At 38.2% G+C, this 13129-nt stretch overlaps 1 protein-coding gene across 1 annotated transcript; it reads left to right on the top strand.

Moving 5' to 3' along the window:
* The first annotated feature begins 804 nt into the window (after positions 1-804).
* LOC112665984 (olfactory receptor 6C2-like) lies at positions 805-1740 on the top strand. The gene has a single exon (XM_025456418.3). The coding sequence runs from the start codon at positions 805-807 to the stop codon at positions 1738-1740; it is 936 nt and encodes a 311-aa protein (XP_025312203.1).
* Positions 1741-13129: the final 11389 nt, after the last annotated feature.

The following is a 13129-nucleotide window of genomic DNA, read 5'->3' as shown; positions in this document are numbered from 1 at the left end:
TGAAGATAAAATAATTCACTGACTGGAAGATGAAGGAGGGAAGACAAGACAGCCGTCATGTGCGTAGGCAGTAAAGGTAACACAAATTCAGTACAGGTAATGCAAATATTCAGAAAAAAAAAAGGCTGTGTAGCAGGAGGTAGGGGGAATCAGAAGGGCATAAAGTTCTTCATAACCTAAAAACACAACAAAACCAAAAATCCTTTGGAACAAAGACCTTGAGTTTTGCTCTAGTGGTTTATAAAGTGAACTCAAGGGATCCCTGGGTGGCGCAGCGGTTTGGCGCCTGCCTTTGGCCCGGGGTGCGATCCTGGAGACCCGGGATCGAATCCCACGTCGGGCTCCCAGTGCATGGAGCCTGCTTCTCCCTCTACCTGTGTCTCTGCCTCTCTCTCTGTGTGTGACTATCATAAATAAATAAAAAAATTTTTAAAAATAAAGTGAACTCAAGTTATATTAGCACTGTTTTTCTAAAAAGACCCAAAGTGTCAAGAAAAGACATGAAATCGAGGGTTAAATTTTGTGACTTAATTTCTGAGTAGGGAAGAATTTTTTCACCCATAAAATGACACTCTTTCAGTGTCAGTCTCTCAGTAATCTACTTAGTCACATGGGAAAAATCCTAAGCACAGGATAGACTTGAAATGTAAATGTATATATAATATATGCTTCTGTTATATTATAAATATAATGAAATATAAAACTTTAATACATTATGTTTTAGAACAGTTAAAATAATCTATAATCTATAAGAAAATCTACCTGAATATCACATACACATCGGAGAGAAGTCAGAAGTCAGTGATGAGAAACGGTACAATAACAACATTCATTCTGCTGGGACTGACAGATGACCCTGAGCTGCAAGTTCTGATTTTTATCTTTCTATTTCTCACCTACACTTTGAGTATAACTGGAAACCTGGCCATCATCATACTCACTTTTGTGGATCCCCACCTTAAAACACCCATGTACTTTTTCTTAAAAAATTTCTCCTTCTTGGAGATCTCATTCACATCTGCCATTATTCCCAGATATTTGTATAGCATAGCAACAGGTGACAATGTTATTACCTATAATGCTTGTGTCATTCAAGTGTTTTTTACTGACCTCTGTGGAGTATCAGAGTTTTTTCTGCTGGCCGCCATGTCCTATGACCGCTATGTTGCCATCTGCAAACCCTTGCATTATGTGATCATAATGAGTAACAGCGTCTGCAGGATTCTCAATATCTGTTGTTGGGTGGCTGGTTTATGTATCATAATCCCACCACTTAGCCTGGGTTTAAATCTAAAATTTTGTGACTCTAACATAATTGATCATTTTGGCTGTGATGCATTTCCCTTAGTGAAAATCTCATGTTCAGATACAAGGTTCATGGAATGGACAGTTATAATATGTGCCATAGTGACCTTGAATATGACTCTTACCTGTGTGGTTCTGTCATATGCTTACATCATCAAGACAATTTTTAGATTCCCTTCTGTTCAACAAAGGAAAAAGGCCTTTTCGACGTGTTCTTCCCACATGATTGTGGTATCCATCACCTATGGCACATGCATTTTCATCTATATGAATCCTACAGCAAAGGAAAAAGTGACCATTAATAAAGTGGTTTCACTGCTCATTTCTTCTATTTCACCTACATTGAACCCATTTATTTATACCTTGAGAAACAATCAAGTTAAGAAAGCCTTCGAGGACTCAATCAAAAGAATTGCCTTGCTCTCAACTAAGTAAAAGGAAATAGTATTTTTAAAACATCTCAGAAGCAAGAATAAATGTCCACAGACATTTTATTTTTGAAGCCTATAATCTTGCTTTTTAATAGTATATACTTCAGTTACATTAATTTCTCAACAGTTTCTTAACTTTGAGCCCTGCTTATACCATTCTTGATTTTTCAACCGATATTTGATACTTTTGCATACCAATTTCTTAAAAACCATTCTGAAGAGAAATTAACTTCATAATATTATTACAATAGATAATAAAAGTTACTCATCAGGAAAATATAGGGTAAAAATTTTTGTAGCTCTTCAATATACTCAATAACAATATCTAAACACATGTGATAAGAATAATTTTAGGTAAAATGTCTAAAATGGATGAATAATCGTATAGTTTAAAATACACGTGAGAAAGAATAGCACTTCTAATATTGAGAAAATAGACAAAATTCACTATTATGAACACACAGAAACACTGGATAAAATGTAATAAATATTCTCTTAAATCTATAGCTGAAATCATTACAAAGTTGTAAACAGGAGGTATCAGAAATAAAGATTCAACCAAAAGTAGAGTAATAATCTATAAAGTGACTTGTGGGTCATGAGATGAGCATAGACTGGAGGGTGGGAAAAGGAGATTGCATTATGGATCACAAAGGCTTAGGATTAAAGTCTCAGGATTAATGTGGTGAGAGTACTTGGAGAGACAAAATAGCTGCACATTTGGCGAAAGCATGAATTAGAAAACCAAGCCCATTTTCACAGAAAAAATACTTTTTTTCTTAAAAATACCATTTGCTACTTACAGAGCTGTGAGTCAAGGAGAAAACATTCCCCAGTGTATTTGATAGCCTGTGCCTCCATCTAATACAAATTAAACTCTTATAGTCCAAATTCTAATAATAAATGTAAAGAGTTTTACTTACAAAGAATTGAAAAATACACATTGATATAATTCCTTGGAAATTAAGGAATATACATCAAATTAACTAATTGCTATCTGGAAAGGAATGAAATGCAGACATGCCATCGCAAATTATTCGGAGCACTAAAAAAGCTGTAGTTAGAATTATTATCCTAAATATATGCATTAGAAAAAATAAATATATAAACTAGCCAAAAAGCGAGGAATCTATACTAATGAATTTTAAAAAGGAGAAAACAAAACAGAGGTAAATGGAAAAGTAACTTACTATGGGTAGAAAATGAAACCGATTAAATAAGTTTTAAAAATTCACAAGCCAGGGAAGGCTGGGTGGCTCAGCGGTTGAGCACCTGTCTTTGGCTCAGGGCGTGATCCTGATCCAGGGATGGAGTCCCACATCAGGCTCCCTGTGAGGAGCCTGTGTCTCCTCCTGTCTATGTCTCTGTTTCTCTCTGTCTCTCAGGAATAAAGAAATAAAATATTTTAAAAAACGCTCAAAGGCCAGTTCTTTAAAAAGTTAAATAGCATAGATAAACCCCATCCCAATGAATGTAATAAGTAAAAATCAGAACTGCTCCATATTTTATCAGAAGATCTTGGACATGCAATAACATAAGAAAAAATAATCATGATAAATATGGGAAAGAATAAATAAAACAATTGCATTCCCTTGATTTTAAAATCTTATTCACATTCTGCTTTTCTGAAATGCAGATATTTCATGCAATGGATGGCATCGACCATTGTTCATAGGCTAATTACTAACATTTTCTTTACACTTAGTGATACATAGTATAATGGCATGCCTTACAATTGACACTGCCTTAAAATTGATGAAATTTGACATATCTTTTTTTATACTGAGGACATTCTTACATAATAGAAAACTCAAGAAACTCTAGTAGGAAACTAAAGGAATTAGTAAAGGAATTTTGTATCCTAGTTGAAAAAAACTGGAAAATATTTAAAAAATTAATAGACTGTAATAGCAACAAGCAACAGGAATTCAATGAGCAAATGTTATTTTGGTCATAAAAGTCAAAAAAGTTTAATTTCCAAAAGGATAAATTTAACTTAAGGAGCTGTTTATATATAAAGTATAAAACATCTTAAAAGAATATTAAAATAGAACAAAAGAAAGCCAATACTCTTGGTTGGAAAATTTTAGTATAAGCATGTGTCTGGGTGAATATATAGAGTATTTGTGTATCTTAGAAATATTTACTTTTATATAATCACTGAGCATACAAAGTATTAAAGAAAAAGAAATTATAATGAAGGTTATCTGAAGCAGAAACTAAGAAATGCGATCAGAGAGAAGAATGGGTAGAATAAGACAAAAGAAAAAATTGAAATAAAAACATAACCCCACTTATATATGAAAGTTTTGGTATATATGTATTTGGGTAAAAATAAAGAAGAATCTTTTTCAAACAACTTTTCATCTACAAAATGGTAGAATATTAAATGTCTACTGCCAAGCCAAAAAAACAATGTTGCAGGATTTTTGGTTAACCCTAGTTAAATAAAAATAAAAATTCAAAATGAAAGTCTCTTTGTGTATATGTACATGTTATACACATGATTATCTCAAGAAACATAGTAAAAGCACTGGACAAAATCCAACACCCTTTTATGATAAAGACACTAGAATGACTAGAAATAGAAGGGAATTTCCTCAACTTGATAAAAGTATCTATGGGTAACCTATAGTTAATGAGGGAAAGATTGAATGTTTTCTGCCTAAGATCAGTAACAATAAAAGGATATCTAAAAGGATATCTGCTTTCACCACTTCTTTTTTTTCATTTCTTTTTTTAATAAATTTATTTTTTATTGGTGTTCAATTTACCAACATACAGAATAACACCCAGTGCTCATCCCGTCAAGTACCACTTCTATTCAACATTGTACTAGAGGTTTTTTTTCCAGAATAATTAGATGAAGGAAGGAAGGAAGGAAAGAAGGAAAGAAGGAAAGAAGGAAAGAAAGAGACAGAGAAAGACAAGATAAGACAGGAAAGGGAGAAGGGACATGACCCTGTATATAGAAAATCCACAAACAACTATTAGAACTAATAAACAAGGTCAGCAAGTTTGCAGCACACAAGATCAATAGCAAAAATCAATTGCATTTCTATACACTAGCAAAGATAGTTCAGAACATCAATTTTTCCAAAGCTACTGGAAGTTCCTTTGTACTAGTACTTCTTTTTAGTGATGGAAAGTAAAAGAAAATATTTCCTGGGCTTATGACAGCACATCTATCTTGAGGAAATTTATGTAATTGATTGAAGATAAAAGCTCAAGGCATTCAAGGATTCTGTAACTGTGAGCATGGATTTGATCAGGCAGTGGGCAGAAGCTCCCATGCAGTTTTTCAACATTACATTAATTTTCAAATTTGTAGTTGTAAGAATAATTGTTGATAAACATCAAGAGAGGCTATGATTAATTGTCCAAGTATAAATATGATCAATCCTGTCCTTTCAGTTATATTCTTTTTTGGTGATATTGAGTCACATTTGTTTCTGGAAAATGGATTTTCCCTAACTGTATAAAGCTGGGATATATGAGTTTTAATTTGGATATTAATGAAATGTTATTTTTGAAACATATTACTTTGGGATAGTTTATATTCATTGACGTGATCATTTTATCCATCAATAAATAGGAAGTCTTCTAAAAGTAACATAGCTTGAGGGACATGAAGAAGCACAGATCAATGAAAAAACAACTTGGCTCACATTGCATTATCTCATTAGAAATCAAATTTTAAAACTTATACATATAATATAAACAATAATCAGTCAATAAAAATTCAGATCAATTCAATACTTAACACTTGCATTGTAGTATCAGAGTTATTATGGAAGTATAGTTTTAATAACTAGAAGAAAAATGATTCTCAGAGTCAATGGGTTACATTAATTGCCAGAGAAGCACAAGTCTGTGTACATTGGAAAGAATAGATTCAGGGATGGGGTGGGCTGCAGAAATGGTCCCTCAAAAAAAAAAAAAACTAAAAAAAAAGGAAAAAGAAATGGTCCCTCACTGTGATGAAATGATCATTTCATCATAGAAATAATCTATTGTAAATGTCAAGGGTGGACCTACATTTATGGGAGCATTCTAGCTCTCAAGCAAACATGAGCAAGTCCATGTCCCTTGCCTATGATAGTGACTGCCATTCCTGGGATTCAACTCTCAAATTTAGGCACATGATCAGAACTGGTACTGGCTCCCTCTCAACATGGAGAAAATATTATAAAACAATATAGCAAAACATTTTGCATAGTAAATGAATTGCAGGACATATTGCAGGAAATATACTATTTTTGGAAACCTGGATTCCATTTTGAAAACATTTGAAAAGCTAGCATAGTATTTTTTTTAATTTATTATTTATTGGTGTTCAATTTACTAACATACAGAATAACACCCAGTGCCCGTCACCCATTCACTCCCACCCCCCGCCCTCCGCCCCTTTTACCACCCCTAGTTCGTTTCCCAGAGTTAGCAGTCTTTACGTTCTGTCTCCCTTTCTGATATTTCCCACACATTTCTTCTCCATTCCCTTATATTCCCTTTCACTATTATTTATATTCCCCAAATGAATGAGAACATATAATGTTTGTCCTTCTCCGACTGACTTACTTCACTCAGCATAATACCCTCCAGTTCCATCCACGTTGAAGCAAATGGTGGGTATTTGTCATTTCTAATAGCTGAGTAATATTCCATTGTATACATAAACCACATCTTTATCCATTCATCTTTCGTTGGACACCGAGGCTCCTTCCACAGCTTGGCTATCGTGGCCATTGCTGCTATAAACATCGGGGTGCAGGTGTCCCGGCGTTTCATTGCATTTGTATCTTTGGGGTAAATCCCCAACAGTGCAATTGCTGGGTCGTAGGGCAGGTATATTTTTAACTGTTTGAGGAACCTCCACACAGTTTTCCAGAGTGGCTGCACCAGTTCACATTCCCACCAACAGTGGAAGAAGGTTCCCTTTTCTCCGCATCCTCACCAACATTTGTTGTTTCCTGCCTTGTTAATTTCCCCCATTCTCACTGGTGTGAGGTGGTATCTCATTGTAGTTTTGATTTGTATTTCCCTGATGGCAAGTGATGCAGAACATTTTCTCATATGCATGTTGGCCATGTCTATGTCTTCCTCTGTGAGATTTCTGTTCATGTCTTTTGCCCATTTCATGATTGGATTGTTTGTTTCTTTGGTGTTGAGTTTAAGAAGTTCTTTATAGATCTTGGAAACTAGCCCTTTATCTGATATGTCATTTGCAAATATCTTCTCCCATTCTGTAGGTTGTCTTTGAGTTTTGTTGACTGTATCCTTTGCTGTGCAAAAGCTTCTTATCTTGATGAAGTCCCAATAGTTCATTTTTGCTTTTGTTTCTTTTGCCTTCGTGGATGTATCTTGCAAGAAGTTACTATGGCCGAGTTCAAAAAGGGTGTTGCCTGTGTTCTTCTCTAGGATTTTGATGGAATCTGGTCTCACATTTAGATCTTTCATCCATTTTGAGTTTATCTTTGTGTATGGTGCAAGAGAGTGGTCTAGTTTCATTCTTCTGCATGTGGATGTCCAATTTTCCCAGCACCATTTATTGAAGAGACTGTCTTTCTTCCAATGGATAGTCTTTCCTCCTTTATCGAATATTAGTTGCCCATAAAGTTCAGGGTCCACTTCTGGATTCTCTATTCTGTTCCACTGATCTATGTGTCTGTTTTTGTGCCAGTACCACACTGTCTTGATGACCACAGCTTTGTAGTACAACCTGAAATCTGGCATTGTGATGCCCCCAGATATGGTTTTCTTTTTTAAAATTCCCCTGGCTATTCGGGGTCTTTTCTGATTCCACACAAATCTTAAAATAATTTGTTCTAACTAATTAATTAATCTAATTTGTATTTTGATAGGGATTGCATTAAACGTGTATATTGCCCTGGGTAACATTGATATTTTCACAATATTAATTCTGCCAATCCATGAGCATGGAATATTTTTCCATCTCTTTGTGTCTTCCTCAATTTCTTTCAGAAGTGTTCTATAGTTTTGAGGGTATAGATCCTTTACATCTTTGGTTAGGTTTATTCCTAGGTATCTTATGCTTTTGGGTGCAATTGTAAATGGGATTGACTCCTTAATTTCTCTTTCTTCAGTCTCATTGTTAGTGTATAGAAATGCCACTGACTTCTGGGCATTGATTTTGTATCCTGCCATGCTACCGAATTGCTGTATGAGTTCTAGCAATCTTGGGGTGGAGACTTTTGGGTTTTCTATGTAGAGTATCATGTCATCGGCGAAGAGGGAGAGTTTGACTTCTTCTTTGCCAATTTGAATGCCTTTAATGTCTTTTTGTTGTCTGATTGCTGAGGCTAGGACTTCCAGTACTATGTTGAATAGCAGTGGTGAGAGTGGACATCCCTGTCTTGTTCCTGATCTTAGGGGAAAGGCTCCCAGTGCTTCCCCATTGAGAATGATATTTGCTGTGGGCTTTTCATAGATGGCTTTTAAGATGTCGAGGAATGTTCCCTCTATCCCTACACTCTGAAGAGTTTTGATCAGGAATGGATGCTGTATTTTGTCAAATGCTTTCTCTGCATCCAATGAGAGGATCATATGGTTCTTGGTTTTTCTCTTGCTGATATGATGAATCACATTGATTGTTTTACGGGTGTTGAACCAGCCTTGTGTCCAGGGATAAATCCTACTTGGTCATGGTGAATAATTTTCTTAATGTACTGTTGGATCCTATTGGCCAGTATCTTGTTGAGAATTTTTGCATCCATGTTCATCAGGGATATTGGTCTGTAATTCTCCTTTTTGGTGGGGTCTTTGTCTGGCTTTGGAATTAAGGTGATGCTGGCTTCATAGAACGAATTTGGAAGTACTCCATCTCTTTCTATCTTTCCAAACAGCTTTAGGAGAATAGGTATGATTTCTTCTTTAAACGTTTGATAAAATTCCCCTGGGAAGCCATCTGGCCCTAGACTCTTGTGTCTTGGGAGGTTTTTGATGACTGCTTCAATTTCCTCCCTGGTTATTGGCCTGTTCAGGTTTTCTATTTCTTCCTGTTCCAGTTTTGGTAGTTTGTGGCTTTCCAGGAACGCGTCCATTTCTTCTAGATTGCCTAATTTATTGGCGTATAGCTGTTCATAATATGTTTTTAAAATCGTTTGAATTTCCTTGGTGTTGGTAGTGATCTCTCCTTTCTCATTCATGATTTTATTAATTTGAGTCTTCTCTCTCTTCTTTTAATAAGGCTGGCTAATGGTTTATCTATCTTATTAATTCTTTCAAAGAACCAACTCCTGGTTCTGTTGATCTGTTCCACAGTTCTTCTGGTCTCGATTTCGTTGAGTTCTGCTCGAATCTTTATTAACTCCCTTCTTCTCTTGGGTGTAGGATCTATTTGCTGTTTTTTCTCTAGCTCCTTTATGTGTAAGGTTAGCTTTTGTATTTGAGTTCTTTCCAGTTTTTGAATGGATGCTTGTATTGCGATGTATTTCCCCCTTAGGACTGCTTTTGCTGCATCCCAAAGATTTTGAACGGTTGTATCTTCATTCTCATTAGTTTCCATGAATCTTTTTAATTCTTCCTTAATTTCCTGGTTGACCCTTTTATCTTTTAGCAGGATGGTCCTTAACCTCCACGTGTTTGAGGTCCTTCCAAACTTCTTGTTGTGATTTAGTTCTAATTTCAAGGCATTATGGTCCGAGAATATGCAGGGGACAATCCCAATCTTTTGGTATCGGTTCAGACCCGATTTGTGTCCCAATATGTGGTCTATTCTGGAGAAAGTTCCATGTGCGCTTGAGAAGAATGTGTATTCAGTTGAGTTTGGATGTAAAGTTCTGTAGATATCTGTGAAATCCATCTGGTCCAGTGTATCATTTAAAGCTCTCGTTTCTTTGGAGATGTTGTGCTTAGAAGACCTATCGAGTATAGAAAGAGCTAGATTGAAGTCACCAAGTATAAGTGTATTATTATCTAAGTATTTCTTCACTTTGGTTAATAATTGATTTATATATTTGGCAGCTCCCACATTCGGGGCATATATATTGAGGATTGTTAAGTCCTCTTGTTGAATAGATCCTTTAAGTATGAGATAGTGTCCCTCTTCATCTCTCACTACAGTCTTTGGGGTAAATTTTAGTTTATCTGATATAAGGATGGCTACCCCTGCTTTCTTTTGAGGACCATTCGAATGGTAAATGGTTCTCCAACCTTTTATTTTCAGGCTGTAGGTGTCCTTCTGTCTAAAATGAGTCTCTTGTAGACAGCAAATAGATGGGTCTTGCTTTTTTATCCAGTCTGAAACCCTGCGCCTTTTGATGGGGTCATTAAGCCCGTTCACATTCAGAGTTACTATTGAGAGATATGAGTTTAGTGTCATCATGATATCTATTCAGTCTTTGTTTTTGTGGACTGTTCCACTGAACTTCTTCTTAAAGGGGAATTTTAAGAGTCCCCCTTAAAATTTCTTGCAGAGCTGGTTTGGAGGTCACATATTCTTTTAGTTGCTGCCTGTCTTGGAAGCTCTTTATCTCTCCTTCCATTTTGAATGAGAGCCTTGCTGGATAAAGTATTCTTGGTTGCATGTTCTTCTCATTTAGGACCCTGAATATATCCTGCCAGCCCTTTCTGGCCTGCCAGGTCTCTGTGGAGAGGTCTGCTGTTACCCTAATACTCCTCCCCATAAAAGTCAGGGATTTCTTGTCTCTTGCTGCTTTAAGGATCTTCTCCTTATCTTTGGAATTTGCAAGCTTCACAATTAAATGTCGAGGTGTTGAACGGTTTTTATTGATTTTAGGGGGGGATCTCTCTATTTCCTGGATCTGAATGCCTGTTTCCCTTCCCAGATTAGGAAAGTTTTCAGCTAGAATTTGTTCAAATACATATTCTGGCCCTCTGTCCCTTTCGGCGCCCTCGGGAACCCCAATTAAACGTAGGTTTTTCTTCCTCAGGCTGTCGTTTATTTCCCTTAATCTATCTTCATGGTCTTTTAATTGTTTGTCTCTTTTTTCCTCAGTTTCCCTCTTTGCTATCAACTTGTCTTCTATGTCACTCACTCGTTCTTCCACCTCGTTAACCCTCGTCGTTAGGACTTCTAGTTTGGATTGTATCTCATTCAATTGATTTTTAATTTCTGCCTGATTAGCTCTAAATTCTGCAGTCATGAAGTCTCTTGAGTCCTTTATACTTTTTTCTAGAGCCACCAGTAGGTGTATAATAGTGCTTCTGAATTGGCTTTCTGACATTGAATTGTAATCCAGATTTTGTAACTCTGTGGGAGAGAGGACTGTTTCTGATTCTTTCTTTTGAGGTGAGGTTTTCCTTCTAGTCATTTTGCTCAGTGCAGAGTGGCCAAAAGCAAGTTGTATTGGGAAAAAGAGAAAAAGAGAGGAGAGAAAGAAGGAAAGAAAAGAGAAAGAGAAAAAAAAGGGAAGAGAAAAAAAAAACGAAAGAAAAAAAAAGAAGAAAAAGAGAAAGAAAAAGAAAGGAGAAAAAAAAGGGGGGGGTGGGGGAAGGAAAGAAATCAAAAAGCAAAACAAAACAAAACAAAAAAACAAAAAAAACAAAAACAAAACAAAAAAAAAACCAAAAAAAAAAAAAAAAAAAAGAACCACAGGGGAGTATCTTCTGATTCTGTGTTCTTTAAGTCCCTTGGCTTCTCCTGGAAGTTGTCAGTCTAGCTGGTGTTCTGGGGGAGGGGCCTGTTGTGCTGATTTTCAGGTGTTAGCAGTTGGGGGAGCTGCTGTGCCCCTGCCTGGTGCAGGGCTCAGTGGGGGTTGTTTACCCCGTGAGGCCGCAGGAGGAACAGCCCCAGTGGCGGGGCAGCTCTGGAAACCTGGATTCAGCTCCGGCAGGAACTCCGTCTGCAGGGCCTGGAGGCTCCGGGGCGGGGCCGCTGATCTGCTCAGCTCGGGGCAGGAGCGTCCTTGCTGTCCTGGGCCCTCCCGGCCTCTGCCTGTCCCGGGGGAGGCGTGATCCTGGGCTGTGTCCCGGCGCCCTGTGCTCCGGAGCCTGCGCTGGTGGATTCGCGCTCCCGGGACGCGCAACCCCCTCCGCGGAGCCGCCGCCCGAGCCCCCCGAGCTGCTCCTGGAACCGCGCAGCCCCCTCTGCACGGAGCCTCTTTCTCTGCCCGAGCCCGGCCGAGCTGCTCCCGGGGCCGCGCAGCCCCCTCCGCGCAGCCCCCTCCGTGGAGCCGCCGCCCGAGCCCCTCCGCTGCTCCGGGTCCCGCCGTGCGCGCTGCAGCCCTTAGGGAGCTCGGCACACTCTCCTGGGTGCGCAGTTTCTGTTACTGTCCCGGGGAGCCCGAGGGCATCTGCTCCCTCCTGGGTCCTGCTCCAACTCCCCGCGAGCCCCTTTCCGCCCGGGAAGGTCGGTGCAGCTCCTGCTCTCCGGAACGGGGCTCTCCTGTCCTGGGGACACTCGCCCCGGCCTCAGCCCGGCTCCTCGCGGGGCCCCTCCCCCTTGGAGGCCTTTGTGTCTTTATTTCTTTTTTCCCGTCTTCCTACCTTGATAGAAGCGCGAACTCTTCTCACTGTTGCATTCCAGCTGGTCTCTCTTTAAATCTCAGGCCGAATTCATAGATTTTCAGGATAATTTGAAGGTTTTCTAGGTAGTTTGGTGGAGACAGGTGATTTGGGGACCCTACTCTTCCGCCATCTTGCTCCTCCCCTCCACTAGCATAGTATTTAGTTTGTGTTAGTTGAGGGGGAAAAATCCAGACGACATGATGCCACAGATTTAGGATTTCAAGGTCCCTGGCTTCTGTGTTTAATGCTGTAATGAGAGATGCATCAGGAAAGAAGAAAACAATATCAATGATCATACAATTATTCCTCTTGAGCATACTACTATTCTTCTGTTTGACAGATAAGGCAAAGAGAAGGCAATTATCATTTTTTCAGGTGTGAATATAAAGACTGTAATCAGAGAAGTGCTCCTTCACGATAAGACTTACTACACTAGCCAAAGGAAAAAAAAATCTTCAAAAACAAAAGTCAAAATGTTAAACGCAGAATACAGCAAATTAAATAAGTAAATTCAATTTCCCAGAAACTTTTAGGCATATTCCAAATAAGAATAATGTAGCTTCAGGTGGAAAATTTCTCTTAAAGTTTTTGCCAGCACCCAAGTGGCTCAGTTGGTCAAATTTCCAACCCTTGATTTCAGCTCAGGTCATGATCTGAGGGTCATGAGATGGAGCTACTTGTTGGGCTCCTCATTTGGCACAGAGTCTGCTTGTCCCTCTCCAACTCCTTGTCCCCCCCCCCTGAAATGAATAAATAAATCTTTAAAAAAAATTTTTTGCTAGTAAATATTTTAGGCATTGAATATATATAGAACTGTGTTATTTACAGATGCTATTCTAGATAAAAAGCCTCAAAACAATGCAGATTTTCAGGGTGTTGCTATAATAATGAATTGATTACTCTGA

Source organism: Canis lupus, unplaced genomic scaffold (genome assembly GCF_003254725.2).
Source record: "Canis lupus dingo isolate Sandy unplaced genomic scaffold, ASM325472v2 SANDYSCAFF110, whole genome shotgun sequence".
Taxonomy (NCBI): domain Eukaryota; kingdom Metazoa; phylum Chordata; class Mammalia; order Carnivora; family Canidae; genus Canis; species Canis lupus.
This window is presented reverse-complemented; position numbering and strand designations above follow the sequence as displayed.

What these genes read in the sequence shown, in the direction of transcription:
- LOC112665984 (XM_025456418.3), top strand. Translation starts at nt 805, where the DNA reads ATGAGAAACGGTACAATAACAACATTCATTCTGCTGGGACTGACAGAT.